The sequence below is a fragment of the Delphinus delphis genome, chromosome 2 (assembly GCF_949987515.2).
Source record: "Delphinus delphis chromosome 2, mDelDel1.2, whole genome shotgun sequence".
Lineage (NCBI taxonomy): Eukaryota > Metazoa > Chordata > Mammalia > Artiodactyla > Delphinidae > Delphinus > Delphinus delphis.
The window spans coordinates 32,581,945-32,599,213 of NC_082684.1; the positions used below are offsets into that span (position 1 = coordinate 32,581,945).

At 47.8% G+C, this 17,269-nt stretch overlaps 1 protein-coding gene across 3 annotated transcripts in view; it reads right to left on the minus strand.

Moving 5' to 3' along the window:
- Window positions 1-17,269, minus strand: part of SMOC1 (SPARC related modular calcium binding 1) — a 152,050-nt gene that overhangs the window by 48,290 nt on the left and 86,491 nt on the right. For all 3 annotated transcript variants that reach the window (XM_060004325.1, XM_060004324.1, XM_060004323.1), the window contains exons 4-5: window positions 7,077-7,176; window positions 4,925-4,972 (exon numbers count right to left, since the gene is read on the minus strand). In XM_060004325.1, coding sequence (XP_059860308.1) covers window positions 4,925-4,972; window positions 7,077-7,176 — 148 coding nt within the window. The remainder of the gene's footprint in view (window positions 1-4,924; window positions 4,973-7,076; window positions 7,177-17,269) is intronic.

Here is a 17,269-nt window from a genome sequence, read left to right on the forward strand (position 1 = left end):
CAGTTTGTAGTAGGCACGTATCAGAATGAATGCTTCTCCACAGGGAATTCCAGTGTGAGCCGAGGCCAACCCACAGACCCAGCTCCATTCAAATCCAGCCCAGAAGCAGCCGCACAGCACAGGGAGATCAGCTCGGTGCTTTGTGACCACCTAGAGGGGTGGGATAGGGAGGGTGGGAGGGAGGAAGACGCAAGAGGGAAGAGATACGGGGATCTATGTATATGTATAGCTGATTCACTTTGTTATACAGCAGAAACCAACACACCATTGTAAAGCAATTATATCCAATAAAGATGTCAAATATATATATATATATATATTTAAAAAAAGAAAGAAAATAAATCCAGCCCAGGCTGGTAGGTAATGGACTTGAGCTATCTGATGGCAAGGCTGACAGATCAGTTACGGATCCAGCCTCCCCCCCTGTGCTGGGGGAAGAGAAAAAAGAGGTAGCTGGGAAGAGGTTACATTCACGTGAACAGGGGTGACGCTCCACGTGTAGAATGCTCTGAGATATCCAGCCTGGCACACCTCAGCCAGGCTTGAGGCAATGAAGTAAACCTCCTGCAGGTGTGCTTAACCACCATGAGGGTGGAGGCTAGAGGCTGCTTGGTCCTCTTCATCTGGGAGACCCGCCATCCACCATCCCTGCCCTAAGCACCTCCCTCAGCCCTGAGTGAGAGTGCCGCTAGCTCCGTCCCTTGAGTGACAAAGGTCTCCAAGTTGGCACCAACCTGTAGACCAGACGTCAGGAGAGATTCTAAAAACTAAGACCCAGAGAGGGACCTTGGAGAAATAACTGTGACTCACTCTTGACTCGGAACACAGACTACGGAGTAGCCAGTGGGGGACTAAAAGAAGTTTCAGCAAATTAAAGGTAGGCTGGATTTTGGAAGTTTCGCTTCTCTCCAAGATTGGTTTGACAAACACAGAAGCCCATGCAGAAAGTGTAAGCAGTTTGCTATTGTTTTTATTCTTCACTCATTTTCCTTACACTGCTCACTCCCAGACCTCTAAGAAGCAGGAAAAGAGAAAATTGCAGAAAACTCCCAATAACCCTAAATTTTCATTTGCCACCTATCGAAGCATCACCCTGGGATCTATAAGGTCCTGGGCGCTCGGGAGAAAAAGTTCCCAGAGAGCTGCCAGAAATCATTGCCCAAGCGCTCTCCCGCTATTCTCCCATTTAATCATTCTTCACCCGCCCCACCGACACCCCACTGGAGGCTGAGAACTTCCCTTCCACACCTCATAAGTAATGAAGCTCAGGACCAGCCCCTGACTTTGTATTTGGTTATCCTGGAAACCCCCCAACTCACCCACACTTGTTAGCATCAAGACCCCTAAAAGAGGCACCTCAGGAAAATCCACAAGCCTTGGGGCGCCAGGAAAAGCTTCTCAGGGTAAAACCACCATCTCTAAACATATTTTGCTTCCCATCCACTTTCCTGCTTCAATGGAAACCCAAAATTCCTTTCTGTCTCTCAACTTCTGCAGCTTTCGACTGTTTTAGCAGCAGATCGTCAGAGCTCAAGGGGCTGCTGGGGGTCCTTTCCTCTCTTCTGATATTCCTCTGTAGCATCAATAAAACACATGTGGATGCACGTGTGCCCTCCACCCCCCAAAACACACACATACTCCTTCCATCTCTCTCCAAGGGCGAGGATCGACGGAGAAGGGAGGGGCAGCAGGATGGGAGTGCCCCAGATCAATGGATATTTGAAACTCAAACACATGGCCCGGGACCTACCCTGCATGTGTTAATTACCACACATGTGCCCATAAAGGAGTCTGTGAAACACAAGGGGCCCAAAGAACAGAGCGAGGCAAGGACATTCCAAGGGATTAAGTAAATAGTCTGAAGTTCTGACCCTCCTCCCCTCCCGGAGCACATGCATCTGGGTAAGATAACCGGACCTCCCTCCCTCCGTCCCCCACTTCTCCCCTCAGGCCCACACCTGTGGACCCAGGATCAGGAGCGACCCAGACCTCCTTGCGAGCCAGACGGCTGTGACCTGCTACCGCCTGGCCTCTCTCCCTCTCCCCTGCCTCCCGCTATCTCCCTGGGCCTCTTCCCCCAGCCTCCTCCCGCTCTGCCTTTCTCCTTTTTCTCCTCCTCTCCTTTGGAGGACTGATTCCTGGCTGGCAACCAGACCCTCCATCGCACAATACGCCTTTTCATTCCAACCCGGTGGAGAGAACTGATCCCTCCAAGCCCCATCCGTGGAGCATGTTCAAAAGGCAAGAGGGTGGGGAAAGAAGGAGCTGGGTCCGTTCCTCCCCCCCCCACCAACCCCCCAACACACACACCCAGACCCCCGGCCTCGCCCCCGTTCTGGCCATCCTCCGGGCCTAGCATCCTTCTGGGCAGGTCTTGGGCTGCAAGCTCCGGCTCCAGGGAGATGCCTTCTAGGAGACCCCACATGTGGGCATGAGCTCAGACAACGGCCCTTTGTGTCCTCCCACCTGCTGCCCTCCGGAGCACATTCCATTCTTAAGCGGCAGCTGAAAAAGGGACCTCGGCGGGGCCGACACAGGATATTATAAATGCCCTCTCGCACCCTGGTCCCATTCAAACCCCAGCTTCCTGGACAGGTGTGGCTTCAGGTGGCCCTTCCTACAGGTGGCCCGAACCTGCTTTTCACTGCACTGCCCATGGCAGACAAACAGAAGAGATTCAACACCTCTGTGGACCCTCTGAAGTAGAAGGAAAGAGAGGCCACTGGGCGGAAGTCAAGTGTCCAGGGGCGAGTCAGCCCTAGCATCTCCCCCACCCCTCTGCCAGCCCTTTGCACCAAAAAGGAAGCCTCCACACAACCATCTAGGAGGGAGGAACCCCCCGGGGTAAGGGAGCAAAGAGCTAGAAACTGCTGGAAACTTATCCCCCTGACACGCGGCTTCAGACTCTACCCCCCTGTTCCCTGCATCATCCTTGGAGGAATTGGATTCCCCCGCCTTCTTCCAACTGGATCAGCAAGAGCCCGCCGTGACCACAGGTCTGGTTCTTACTGTTATCCACAGGATACAAAGCCACAACCAACTGGAAAGGACAAGCGAGGAAGTACTTCTCTGTGCAGTTGAAGAACCAAAACCCTCTGGTTGGCCCTTCTTGCTGCAGGTGCCTCATTCAGCATCGTGCACTCCGTTCCCTTTGGTGGGGAAAGTCTGGGTGGTCCGTTTTGCATGATTGCTCTTTTTTTTCCCTACCACCAGGACCTCATGCCCAGGAATAAAGGCTATGCTCCTGAAGACTTCAGTTGCAACAAGCAAAACTGAAGGCAGCTCCCTTTTCCAACCCCAATACACTACAGGCAGACACGCCACTCACAGTGTTGATGATTTCAGATCTTTGCAGAAAGAAACGTTCATCCCCTCTCCTCCTTTCCCTCCTAGGAGGGAACTACCAACACTTGAGGCTGTCTCCCCCTGTGCTTGGAAGGACCTGGAAAGGTGCTTGCTCCCTTCTTTCACCCACTTACTCGTTCCTGCTCGCTGGAAGGGGAGCAGCCCGTAGGGTCGCTTGGTCCGTGGTTTCTAGTGGGTGGTGGTATCACCAAGCTCCACTTCCATGTCTTCTTGGAGGGACAGCATGCAGCGACAGCATGTTCTCCAGACTCTCGGCTCCTGCGTTCAGGCAGTGGGACTCTGCCTCCTGTTCTGGTCCCCAAGGAATAAGCACTTGGGGCAAGGTCCAAGGCTTGGCCTTGGTCTCCCTGTGACCGCGGTGGAGGATAAGCCTGTACATCCCACACTGATCCTTGCGTGCCCAACTCTCCACATGGGTTCTTACGAGCCTGAAGTGCCCAAGGCCCAGATTCAGGTGGGAGGGCTCAAACTCAGTCGACACCTCCGGTCTGAGTTTCACCCGAGGACACAAAATGGGGCTTCTGAAGTGCTTGCCTGTACAATAAAACTGATACCTGTTTTCCATGCAACTACCAGTGTGTATGCTGTCCTAGAAGTAAGAAGCGGTGAAGCCTAGTGTCAGCACACTGGAAAGTATGGTCAGCCCATCCCAAGGACCTATTCCTCATGTCGGCTGGTCCACTAAACAGCGCTCAGACAGATGCCCTAGTCGGGCCAGCTGCACAATTTGCAGGGCCCAGTGCCAAGTGAAAATGCAAAGCCTTTTGTTCAAAAAGCAGGGAAAAAGGTGCCACAAAAGACACTAAGATATCAAGCCTTATCCTCTCTTCCACAGTCTCTCTCCTGACTTGTCACGATGTCTCTTAATTTGCTATTTAGTGTTGTTCTAGGTAATGAAAAATGAAAATTCTAAGCGTACTATGGAAGCCCTGTAGCCTGCATCACAAGAGCCCTCTGCCAATGAGGCTGCAGCAGGTAGGCATAGTACACGTGTCTCTTCTGCTCACACACACACTTCTTTGTCCCACTGGACTACACTTACAAAACCCAAGTTCAAAGGAAAATAATTAAGAATTTCAAGATAACAGCTGCATAAGTCACCTGCCCATGAAGCATCTAGTCTTAGTGCAAAGAATCTGGATGTGCTGGGACAATTATCAAGGAAAATCAAGGAGGAGAAAATGTTCAGATGGGTTTCCAAAATAAAAGAGTCAGGGCAGACTTGGGCATCCCTGCCTTCGTTGTGCTTTTCTGTTTAATGCTGGCTACACTGGTAGCTTATTGACTGAACTTCCCAGGAACCAAGAGTCTCAGGGTCCCTGCCAGCTCTGTGCACTGCACTTGCTCACCTCTCTCAGAAATTCTGGGAGCTTGGTCCCCACCGCCGTACGAGCCTTACTTACCTCCGGGCTTCTGGGAGGAAACACAGAATAAGAACGGGAATTTTCTGCAGGGCACTTTTAGCTTTCACCCCAGGCTCCTTCCATCTTGTCTAAGAATGCCTGCTTGGACTGGCTTTAGAAGCAAACATTCAGATAAAGCGTGAAACTCCACTCACCTTTCCTTCCTGAGTTACCCTGGCTCACGGGCTTATCGGTGACTGAACCTTGGGTGAGAGGGGAAACAAAAACACAGACATTCAGAATGCGTCGCGATTGGTTTCTTTCAAAGAGTTGGTAAAGCCTGATGTTATGAGCATGTGGTTATGTATATATATATTGTATACACATCTAGGAACATTATATACAAAGTGAGTACATACACACATGCGACTGGTGTTTGTTTAACATCAATGTCACCGGTATCACAGCACTGTTGAGATGAACAATGATTTCCAGGCTCCCTGGCAATAGTCTTGACCAGATTTTTACAAAATTCCACAACCACATAACTCCTTTGTTGAACATTCCACGGACTGCCCCTCACCTCCACTTCCCACCAACTCCATGTTCTGAGCCCTATCCAGCCAGGGGGGCCAACTGCAAAGAAAACCCCTCTCGCTGCAAATGCAATGACTGACATCCCTTGCTGGTTAGGGCAGGAAATCGGCGATTTTCCATCTGCATTAAGTAGAAAATTGTTGGCCCAATTGTAATGAATGGGCCAAAATAGTCTGAGGCATGGAAGCAATTTTCTAGATGCAGCGTGTTCCTCAAGGAGGGGGCAGTCTGGGGGGTTGGCCAAACGCTTTGCCCTGCACGTGCTCGGATGCCCTGTGCCGCCATCCGACGGTCCTGACCCTGTTGCACCTGCCTTTCCCGTGACACCCAACCCCGCACATGCAGGGCACAGCCAGCCGAGGCACACCAGGGCATCTGTGGAAGTCCCCGCGACAAAAGAGGAGAAACACATCGCAATCCGTATCCAACCCCTTCTCCGTATACTAGCTTTGTGCGAATTCAATTATATTTCCCTGCATGACTTGTTTCTAGCACATTTGTTTGCTTTAAATGAAACTTTCCAGGTCATTTGCAAGGAGGCCTCGTTCCTCCCCCTCCCCACACCAAGCTCAATTAAGGTTTCCAGTTTCCATGTAAACCACAAATAAAGTAAACTTTCCTTTTTGGCCTGCACATTTTGGTTTCCTAATGGAGATACTTACTGCCCTTTCCACTCACTTTTCCCCTTATATAGCAGGGCTGGTTGAAAAATGAATAAATTTGGGGAAAAAAGGAAAACGTTAGGACAGCAGGACTGCCTTTGGAATTTCCCAGAGGTTTTAGAATAATGTTTTATACTTTGCTTGCACTTAAAAATTAAAAATAAGTAAATAAATAAAATCTCATATACACAGATTACAGAGAAATAGGAAGCAGCTGGTGGATGGGATAGGCTTTTTTTTGTTAACGTGGGCTGAGCTGCATAGTGAATTAAGGGAGTGTCTTGAAGTCCCTTCCCATCTGAATGGAAGTGGGAAGTGGGAAGCTTGCCTAAATCCGTAATGCACAATCCCACAAAACTAAGAACAAAATTTCTCTATGCCTATAAAGTTGGAAATAAAAAGGACTTAATTTTTCCTATGGACTCACCCAGAGGGTTGTTACAAAGCAGTGGTTCCCTAACTTGTCTCATCATGAGAACCACCTGAGAAGCTTCCTAAACATGTGGACTCCAAGTCTCCATGACCACTGGATCCGAACACGGAAGGAGAAGCCTCCACACCTGGGTTCTTTTTGAATTCCCTAGGCACTGCTGATGATAGCCAGATTTGAGGGCCGCGGTTATGAATGTTTTCCATCACCATACGTTACATTGTTCAGGGGTTGCAAACATATGGCAACGTAGACCACCACTCTCCTCTCCTGCACCCGTGAAAGACATCCCTAATTGGTTGTCACAGCCTTTGATGTTGAACTCCAACACAGTCTTGAAATTTATCTCAATAAACTGTGCACCCAGGGCCACTACCAACCAAGAGCACACAAGGTACAAACTTATATGCCATGCTTTCTAGAGGTTATGGCCGATGCTTGAGAAAAGAGCACTGAACCAGAAACTTAAACTCAAAATAAATACATACACACAGACATACACTGACCCTATCACCCAGCTGACAACAGAGCAAGCATGTTTGGGTAGACTCCTCCCTGACCTGGAAGAGGGCTCATAACCACCACCAATCTTTCAAAAGTGCACCCACAAGATTCAGGAGACCATCCAAGGGGTCCCTCTCCCACCCTTTTCTTTCTTCCCGCCCTTCCCCACGGTACCTGAACATACAGGAGTTTTATTCTGCACAGAAGAGCCACTGATGGGCTTCCCATCTGGGGTGACACACCAGCAGTACCCCGTGTAAGTGTGGCACTGCACCTGTTCGGGGAAGTGGGAAGGGGAAAAGAACCGTAAGTCTTGGGTCACAGTATCCACAATCACCTCCTACCTCCTTCAAAGCATCCCCAGCATAGCGGAGAACTCCTTCTACCTCTCACCCAGCATCCCTCCCCCGAGTGTCCCTAGAAGGCTGGCCAGACAACGTTGATTACATTTTCTGTGTGACCCCCCAGGAGCAACCATAGCAATTTACTGTTTCCTTACGACATTTAATGTTTAATCTCTTATACCGTACTCGGATACGTCCGCTGTGTATTCCATCCATTTGTAAAAAATTGATTGGTGAACTAATTTGGCAAGTACAAGTTGGAATGTCACCACTGTAGGTTGATATGACCCTTCTGTAAGAAGCAGAGACAAGGGAAAAGCTTTTCTTCTTTTTCTAGCTTTTCCCAGCATCCGTTCCTACAGTCAGCTTGCCTATTGATCACATGGCTTTCTTGAGAAAAGGGCACATGTGATGGGGTTAAGGTAAAAACAAGGCCACTTGTGCCTGCAGATTCTAGTTCTAGATGCCCTGCTGCACCACTGTGTGATCTTCCTCAAGTCTCCGTGATCAGGTCCACGCTGCCTGGGAACAGTAAATAAGAATGAGGCTTTTGGCTTCATTCAGAGTAACTCTCCTTTCTCTCTCAATAGCTGTCGTTCTGTCCACGTCCTCCACCCTGCCCCACCATCCTTTTCCCACCCACTTTCTACACAAATCAGGGCATCATCCCCCTGCGTAAAACCCCTCGATGACTGGCCATTGTACTCAGGATGGAGATGATGCCGATTTGCACGAGCTTGAGGGCCCCCATGATCTGCCCCCTGCCTATCCCCACAGCCTCATTCTACTCCCAGGTCTCCACACCCACCATTCCAGCCACAAGCTGGAATGAGCCTCTGAGGCTCACAAACACATCCTAGTGTCTCATGATTCTGAACTTTTGTTTGCTCCAACTGGTCAATCTGCCCAGAATACTATTCCCCAACCCATCCCAGCACACTCCCAAACCCTCTGTCTTCCCACCCCATTCATGATGCACCTTCTCCTTAAGGTGCCCCCAGCCTCCCCACCTCCTCTCCCTCCTTCCTCCGACCCTCCACACACCCTGGTTCCCCAAATTCAGAGCCCTTATTACAATGAGCTTAACTGCTGATCTGTCTAGTCTATCTCCCCCATTAGACTGTGACCTCCCTAAGGCAAGGGACTGAATACCGGCTATTTCTATATTCCAAGCATCTAGCGCAATGCCTGACGTTTATTGTAGGCATTTGATGAGTTGAATAAATGCATGAATTACCATATTTCCTAAATTCTTGGTCTCCATCCATTCTAAAAATATAACAACAATTTAAACAGCCCTGCCACATTAAATGTAGACCTCAATTACAAGATGTGTGCCAATTGTGCAGGCATTAAATTGTGCGGAAAAGGTGCCTCTTGGGATCAAGGACACATTAGAATTGAGGATAGACAATAACAGCATACAAACCAAGTGGTGAGGGATACAAGGGGTACAGGGGTAAAGGAGAGATTTGACAGCCTGGGTAAAATCCAGAAGTCATCAGCAAGACAGAAAAGCTACAGAAAAGGCTTCTGCTCTCGTGTGGGTACCAAACATCGCAGCTTCCCCCAAAACTAGTTGCTTCATTGAGACCTACCCATAGAAATCAGGATAAGAACAAGATGTAGGGCATCTTGTTCCTACCAGTAAAAACTGAGTGTTTTTATTTACCTCTACTGTCCATGCAGGGAAACTGTAGTCAATGCCTTTACCCCAGGACCATGTTTCACTCCTGCTTCCTCTCGCGGAGACAATCCCTAACCCCGTGGCCATGGTTCCTACCCCAGATTCTCACCCAAGGTCAATGTCCTAAGGCAGGTTAGTGCTACCTTCTGAGGAAGCCTAAGGGTGGAGTGGAAAGAAACCCAGACAGACCTGGGTTTGAATCCTGATCCAGCCAGTTACGAGCTGCCATGTTACTTAGCTCTCTGAGCCCCATCTATAAAATGGGGATAACAGCGCCAAGCCTGAAGGGCTCTGACAATGAAAACAGTGTGAGTCCAGTGCCTGGCACGGGCCGGTGGCCGGATGCAGGATGGCTGCGGCAATGATTGCTCTCGGCTGTGTCAGAAACACCCGGCAAGCCGGCCTCCTAGCAGGCCAGAGCTCCCCTGGGAACCCCCAGAGGTTCAGGTGGGAAGTACTGCTGGAAACTTGGAGTTCACCCCTTCAGATTCTGTCCAGCCCACAGGGGATGGCTCTGTGGCAGCATTTTAATGGGGCCTGGCTTGCTGCTTCTTCCTCCTTGGCCAATAATCACCTCTGGGGAAGCCTGTCTCTGGGGCCAGGTGGCCACGCCGACTCACCCCCGGGCCCCTTGGCTCCCACGGCCAAGGCCAGCCTCCCTTTCCGTGAGGATGGTACCCCACCCAAGTCCAGCTCCGAGGCTGCACGGAGCGCCCCTCCTCCTGGGCCTGCAGAGTCCCAGCCGAGGCTGCTGGGGACAGAAGCACATGCCTGCAGAAGAGACTGAGACCAAAGCTTTGTTTTGGCGGATTTAATCTGACCTCGCAGCTCAGAAGGTCCCAAGGGCCACATGCTCACTGAGAGCGCCCACTGCATCCGTATGGGCTCGGGGCCACTGCCTCCCAGCCCCCAGCCAGGCCCACAGGCCCAAACACGGGCCCTTTCTCCCCAGGGCCCTCGGCATTTTCCTCAGGCCAGGCTGCAAGGAACAGACTCCAGATGACAAAATCCTCAGGCTGAAAGCTGCTTCCAAGTCCTTCAGCATTTTATAACCGGAATTGAATGAGGAATTGTTGCCATGTTCCTCTGAGGCTTGGAATCCACCGTTATGGGCACACCTGCCCCAGGTGTGCTGCAGGAGAAGGAACAACAGTGAACAAAAGAAGACCCAGAGGAGGTAGGCAGGGTCTCTGCCTGCAGGAAGTGCTGGGAGTGCCCAGCAAGGTCACTTCCCTTTGCTGAAGGAGCGCTGAGTGAATGGACCCATGGTTCTCAATTGAGAGGTTGTTTGTAAGTTGTCTTGGGGAGTTTCCAAGATGTCTTCTTGAAGAAAAGGAAGTTACAAGGAGACGGAAAGCAATGGTCACGGAGTCAGACTGCAGCCCACCTTCCTTAACTGACCAGCTCTGCCACTTCATTTTAACTGAACCACTGAACTTTCCAGCCCTCTGCAGCTTTGGAAAGGTTTGCAGTCAAACCGAGCTTCAGCCTGTCCATGACTATTTAAAAAGGGGGAGATAATAATACCTCCCTCACTCAGTTGCTGGGAGGATTAAACTACATAATGTAAATAAAGCACTCAGTTCACATGGTAAGTGCCCAGTTAAACTTAGCTATTTATTTTTATTATAATTATGTTATTTTTTAGCCAACTCTCTGTACACTCAAAAAAAGCACAGATTCTCTGGTAGAAACTAAAGAACATTCTATTCTGACCAGCCCCAAGGGAAGGGGTGATCTGAAATCAGCAAAAAGTGTGAACAAGTTTGAGTAAAGGAAGGGGAAGCTTGTTTTCATATAGAAATAGTTCTGTTACTGTCAGATGAGAGAAGTCAGGTTTCTTGCAGAAAAGCAATCAGGATGTAAATTCTATGGAATCGATGGTTTATATATACGTGATCAAGAGGTAAATCCTACCTAGTTTCACCTTCTCCCTTGCAAATGTATTTATTCTTTTAAATTAGTAAGTAATCCCCTTTGCTCTATCTCTGTCCTGCAGCCCGCACACCAGCCTCAAATTAATCAACTCTCAGACTTAATCTATGGGCCAAGAGGAGCTGACAAGGCAACTGACTATTTCTAGTGTCTAGCATCTAGTGCAGTGTTCAAATCTCAGGGGTGTTCTAGCCACAAAGGTACAGATACAAACCATGGCATTTGTGCCTACCCCACTCTGGAATATTCTGGGAAGGCTAAAAGGTAAATCGATGGGTCTTCCTTAAGAGACAAAAAGTGTTTTTACATCAACCTAAGTGAGGTTACTCTCTGGTTGTACTGTAGCTACGCTGTGCATATATATCTGGTACTCCTAAAGGTGCTTTAAAAACAGTGTGTTCTTAGGTAGGTAAATTTCATCTCTGACTCATATACTTAAATATTTTGGGCAAGAAGCCCTTTGCAAAAACAGCCCAGCGGTGTACTTCAGGTCAACCTTTCTGTCCAAATTAAGGCAAATCTGAAATTATTTTAAGCCTGTTACATTAGGTCAACTTGTAGACACCTGGAAGAACGCGGGAGGCTAGTACTCCCAGTGAGTGCAGTTGAGTGACTGATGAGCAGAGGAGAACAGAGCAAACACCAGCTCACAGGGCAAAGCCAATGGGGCTTTGGAGGAAAAAGGGAGACAACGGACCATGTACAGAGACAAGGATCACTCAGGTGCCACGCCCCAAATGGAAAACAACACCTTCTACATTTACAATGACTTTCCAATCACCACCATGACAGACACATTATCTCTTTTGGGTCTCAAGGTCACCCAGTGTGCAAATCTTTCCTAGGAGAGGTACAGGGAGCAGAGGTTACTTGTTCAAATGTTACAGCTAGTTCGTAACAGCACAGGAATTCAGATGCCGATCTCCAAGCTCTCATAACATTTCAGAATTGACAGAGCTGGAAAAAGCCTTAGGGATCACCAGTCTCATCCAAACGCTTTACAAATGAGGAAACTGAGACCCAGAGACAAGAGAGGTAGCATCATGGCCAGAACCTAGTCCTGGCAGACAGAAGTACCCCCCAGACCTAGAAGGGAGATGAAGAAAGGCCTGGGTCCCAGTGCTGGTGTCTGAGGGAACTGTCTTTGTGCCCTGTAATTCTCTGGCAGATGGAACTCTCTTGGGGGAGAGGGAGAGGAGGTAAGATAAATATTCAAATCAAGAGTCTTTTGCTCCAGTTTGAGTGAGAGGCCATATCTGGAGTAGTTCGGACAATAGCATGCGGGCCTCTGCTGTGCCCCCCGGCCAGCCTGCTTTCTTCTGGCTGTTCTTGGGGGGGCTTCTCAGACAGGGGTCGGATCTTGCATCCTAAAGTAGCTTCTTTGTTGTTGGACTTTTGCTGGTTTTCCTACCAGCTTCCCTAGGAGAACGGTCTCCCTTGCGTGTGCCCACTTCCTTCCCTTCTCCTGGAATGTGAAGCTGCTCTTCCTCCACCTTTATGTCTGTCACTTTGATACAGTGATGAATACAGTTGGTGTCCTATTGGGTGTGACTGGGAATTACTGGAGATGAAAGGGTTCTCTACCGAAATAACTTTGGAATATTGGGTCAAATAAAATTAAAAGATTTCTTGACTGCAGAACTTCTCAGAGCCTTAAATCAGTTCATGATTCAGCTCTGAGAGGAAGATATCATTTGCAGCAATCCATAACTCAATTAACTGTGGGACCCTCCCTTAACTTTGTGTGGGTGAAACCGAATCCCCCTAACACTGAGTTTATTATTTTTAACCTCTCTATCTAAAGCGTTATTCCCTTTCTTGTCCCACCCTTGTTCCCCTCAGGATTGAGGAGTATCAAAGAAAAGGGGGAAACCAAGCAGGACCCTGCGGGGCCCTTCCAGGTACCAAAGCCCCATTTCTTATTTGTAGAAAACTACACTAAACTAAAGGCTTTAGTCTCCTAGGCCTTCCCTGAGTTCCAAAGAGCAGACTCAAGCAGTTACTAATTAGGGAAGTGAGAGAGTACAGAAATAAGGGAAAAGCAGTCAGGCAAGAAAAGTAATGATAGCTTAAACAATACTTCAGTGATAGTAAAACAGAGTCCTAGTTCCTCCTCAAGGGATATACATAACAATCTGACACAAGTCTTTGAGTTGTTCTGCAGAGGATGGTGACTACAAGCTGAATAGAAGCATGTGGACCCCAGACTGGTTGGAACCAGAAAGTTGCTGATTAAGATCCTGAAACATCACCCTGTTACCTCACCACCAACCAATGAGAAGAAAGTCCATGAGCTGCAAGCCTCACCCCAAATGTTGCCTTTAAAAACCCTTCCTTGAAAGCTGTCAGGGAGTTCAGGTCTTTTGAGCGTGAGCTGCCCATTCTCTTTGCTTGGCACCCTGCAATAAATGCTCTACTTTCCTTCACCATAACCTGGTATCAGTGGATTGGCTTTGCTGCACATGGGTGAGGGCAAATGGACCCAAGTTTGGTTTGGTAACACAGGGAGCATTCCATGGTAGTACTAGTGTTTTCTGAAACATGATTTTTTTCAAAAAAAAAAAAGAAAGAAAAAGAAAACAAAAAGCAGTATAATGAAGTGCAGGGCCTTGCTATATTTCTCTGCTTTTCCCAGTCATACTTTCTCACTATCCAGGTATCAGGCTTTCATTTAGTTTACTCTTTTTTGAAACAATTTTCCTCTGGAAAATCCCCACCTCCTTTTCTGTAATGCTTTCTCATGCCCTATCTATTAAGAAATCCATCCTGAATTGCCTTAGACCTTCATTGACAACTGGGATCCCCTCCAAGGCACCTCTACCCTGCGGCTACATCACCCCATTCCCACCCCTTTTCTTTGCACTTCTTTTGTAAAATAGAAAAATGTGAACCATATGCAAAGGGACAGGCTTGATTCAGCATTCTTCTAGCAACTACCAAACTTGTAATGAAATGACTACTATCATGTACCGGAACATCTCCTAGTGGGAAAAAGTTAAACTAAAAGCAGAAGGCATGTGGCTATTTCTCTAACTCTCCTTGGCAGTGGGAGTATGAGACCTTTTTTTTTTTTTTTTCTTTATAATCTTCCAGTTGCTCCAAATCGGTTAGTAGTTTTTTGGATTAAGCTAATGCACAGTGATAGTTAAGCATCTTGCAGTAGATCCATCCAATAACTTTGTTTCAGGGCAGTATTTTTAGCAGGCACATTTTCCTTTTGTCTGCATACTCTATAGGACCTCTAAGAAATTGTTTTTCCATGGGTGCCATGTACCCTGGCTGGATGACTGAGTCCCTGGGCCATCTGAGGTTGCCACTCATCCCCCTAGAACCTCTCTCTCCATCAGAAGCTGCAGGAGAACATTGTTTATTGCATTCACAGTAAGATTTACCTGGAGGGCTTATGAAAACAGATTCCTGGGCCCCACCCACAGAATTTCTGGATTCATTAGTTCTGGGGTCATCTGGGTGACATGCATTTCTAAGAAGTCCCCAAGGGATGCTGCTGCTGGTTCGGGGACCACACTCCAAGAACCAGTGTTTTAAAAGACACTTCGTCACTCTATCCTTTCTGGCATTTATCATGAACTACTCAAGAAACAAATACTTTTCTAGGTGGGAATTTGGGAGCAAGGGGCCTTGGGACAATACTTCTCTCCAAAGTTTTTCTGTTCCCGTTGTTCTGATGACATGTGGTCTTTTAATTCATGGGTCTAGTGATTCGTGGCATTAAATCTTCTGGGTGATTTCACACATGGAAGAAAGTTTGATTGCAGTGAGACGAGCAGGGGAGACAGGAGGGATGGTGTAATCCTTTTGGTCTGGCTAGCATGAGCTGTTTCTCCCTCTGTTTAGAAGAGGTTATCCCACAAACTTCCCCCTCATCTTTAGTCAGGTCTGGCTGAGAAGCAACAGGATGCAGAAGAAAAAAACATGGCTTTGGAGTCAAAATTAGCTGGGTTTAAATACCATCTCTGTGTAACTTTGGCAAAGTCACTTAACCTCTCTGAGCCTATTTATGAAATAAGGCTAATGGTGTCTACCTTGAAGGTTACTGAGAAGACAAAATGAGACAAGATATATAAAGCATCTAAAATAGTGTCATGTGTAGAGTATGTACTCAGCACAAGCAGATTTCATCCCTTTCCCCTTCCGTTTTACAGAGAGGATGTAGGTTGTAACTTAAAAGCACTGCTATTCTTGCTGGCTGTAGACACTGTCTCCTGCTCTATGCCAAGTCTAGGGAGGACTGTCTGCTGGGGAATGAGGGATTTTCCTTTTAGAGTATTTGCCTCGTCCTCCAGATTTCAATGGAGAAGATGCAAGGAAGGAAGATAATCCCTCAATTTCAAATCCTCCTAAATGTGGGAGTCCTTGTTGACTATGGTTTTTATGAGTCGATGGTGTAATGTGGTTGCCAACGTGATATTAGTCAAGCAGTAGTGTGTTTAGAACAAGAGATAATCCCATTCTTCCCCAAGCTGTTTATGACCGCGTCTGAAATACTGTGTCCAGTTTGGGGAAGGACACTCTATAAGGGGCACCTTAGCAAACTGAATTAAGAGGAAAGAGGCCAGGAGGAAAGAGAGACATAAAACCCTGTGATATGGGAATGAGCTATAGAACTAAAGATCTTTGCCAGGGTGAAAAGAAATATTTGTTGGCTATAAGACAGGATTTCACAAGGACATAATGGTGTCTGTCTTCAGATCTTTCTGTGGGAAGTGTGATTTCTATGGAATCTGTAAGTTCCTTAGCTAGAATGGGGGTCAGCTGTTGGAAATTACAACTTTCAAGTCAATGTAGGGAAGGAATTTCCAACTAAATTGTCCCAAAATGCATTATGTTGTCATTGGTGGTAATAAGTTTCCTGTCTTTGGTGGCAATCAAGCAGAAGATAGAGGACTGCTTGGTGAGAGATTGTCCCTGGATGTGGTGGGTCAGGGAGAGGAAGGAGATGAACCAGATACATCTGAGGTCCCCTGTGACCCAAAAGTTCTGTGATTTTACAACTGTGCCCTAAGTTGAACTTTCGCTGGTTGAGTAAGGTGGAAATTTATGAACTGGTACCTAATTGTCAGTGTTAGGACCATTTTTCCAAATACATGATGAAAAACATTTTTTGTATTTTCCAAAAAGTGCGAACACCATCCCCTCCACCACACACATAAAGGTATTTTTTAAAATCTTAGTGTTAGGGCTTCAGAGACACAAAAAACTTTACTTTCTTGACTTCTGCCCTCCGATTTGGTGCCTAAAATGCCCCAGGTTTTGTAAACAGCAAATATGACACCTCTTGTTCATTCACTTCTATTTCCATTTCAGGGGGAAGATATCAAATACGTTTTTACTTTTTAAAAATATCCAATGGGGGTACCCTCAAGATGGCGGAGGAGTAAGATGTGAAGATCACCTTCCTCCTCACAAATACATCAGAAATACATCTACACGTGGAACAACTCCTACAGAACACCTACTGAATGCTGGCAGAAGACCTCAGACTTCCCAAAAGGCAAGAAACTCCCCCACGTACCTGGGTAGGGCAAAAGAAAAAAGAATAAACAGAGACAGAAGAATAGGGACGGGACCTGCACCTCTGGGAGGGAGCTGTGAAGGAGGAAAGGTTTCCACACACTAGGAAGCTCCTTCGCGGGTGGAGACTGCGGGTGGCGGAGGCGGGGAGCCTCGGAGCCGCGGAGGAGAGCACAGCAACAGGGGTGCAGAGGGCAAAGCGGAGAGATTCCCGCACAGAGGATCGGTGCCGGCCAGCACTCACCAGCCCAAGAGGCTTGTCTGCTCACCCGCCGGGACAGGTCGGGGCTGGGAGCTGAGGCTCGGGCTTCGGCCGGATCCCAGGGAGAGGACTGGGGTTGGCTGCGTGAACACAGCCTGAAGGGGGCTAGTGCACCACAGCTAGCTGGGAGGGAGTCGAGGAAAAAGTCTGGAACTGCCTAAGAGGCAAGAGACCCTTGTTTTGTGGTTCACGAGGAGAGGGGATTCAGAGCACCACCTAAAAAGCTCCAAAGACGAGCGCGAGCTGTGGCTATCAGCAAAGACCCCAGAGACGGGCATGAAATGCTAAGGCTGCTGCTGCAGCCACCAAGAAACGGCAGCTTCCTTTTTTTTTCAGTATAGTTTTTAGCGCTTGTTATTATTGGTGGATTGGTTTTTTGGTTTAATTGTTTTCTTCTTTCTTTCTTCTTTTTTTTTTTTGTATTACTTTTTAATTTTTAATAATAATTTTTTTATTTTAATAACTTTATTTTATTTATGTATTTATTTTTTCTTTTTCTCCCTTTTCTTCTGAGCCGTGTGGCTGACAGAGCCTTGGTGCTCCGGCTGGGTGTCAGGCCTGAGCCTCTGAGGTGGGAGAGCCAAGATCAGGACATTGGTCCACCAGA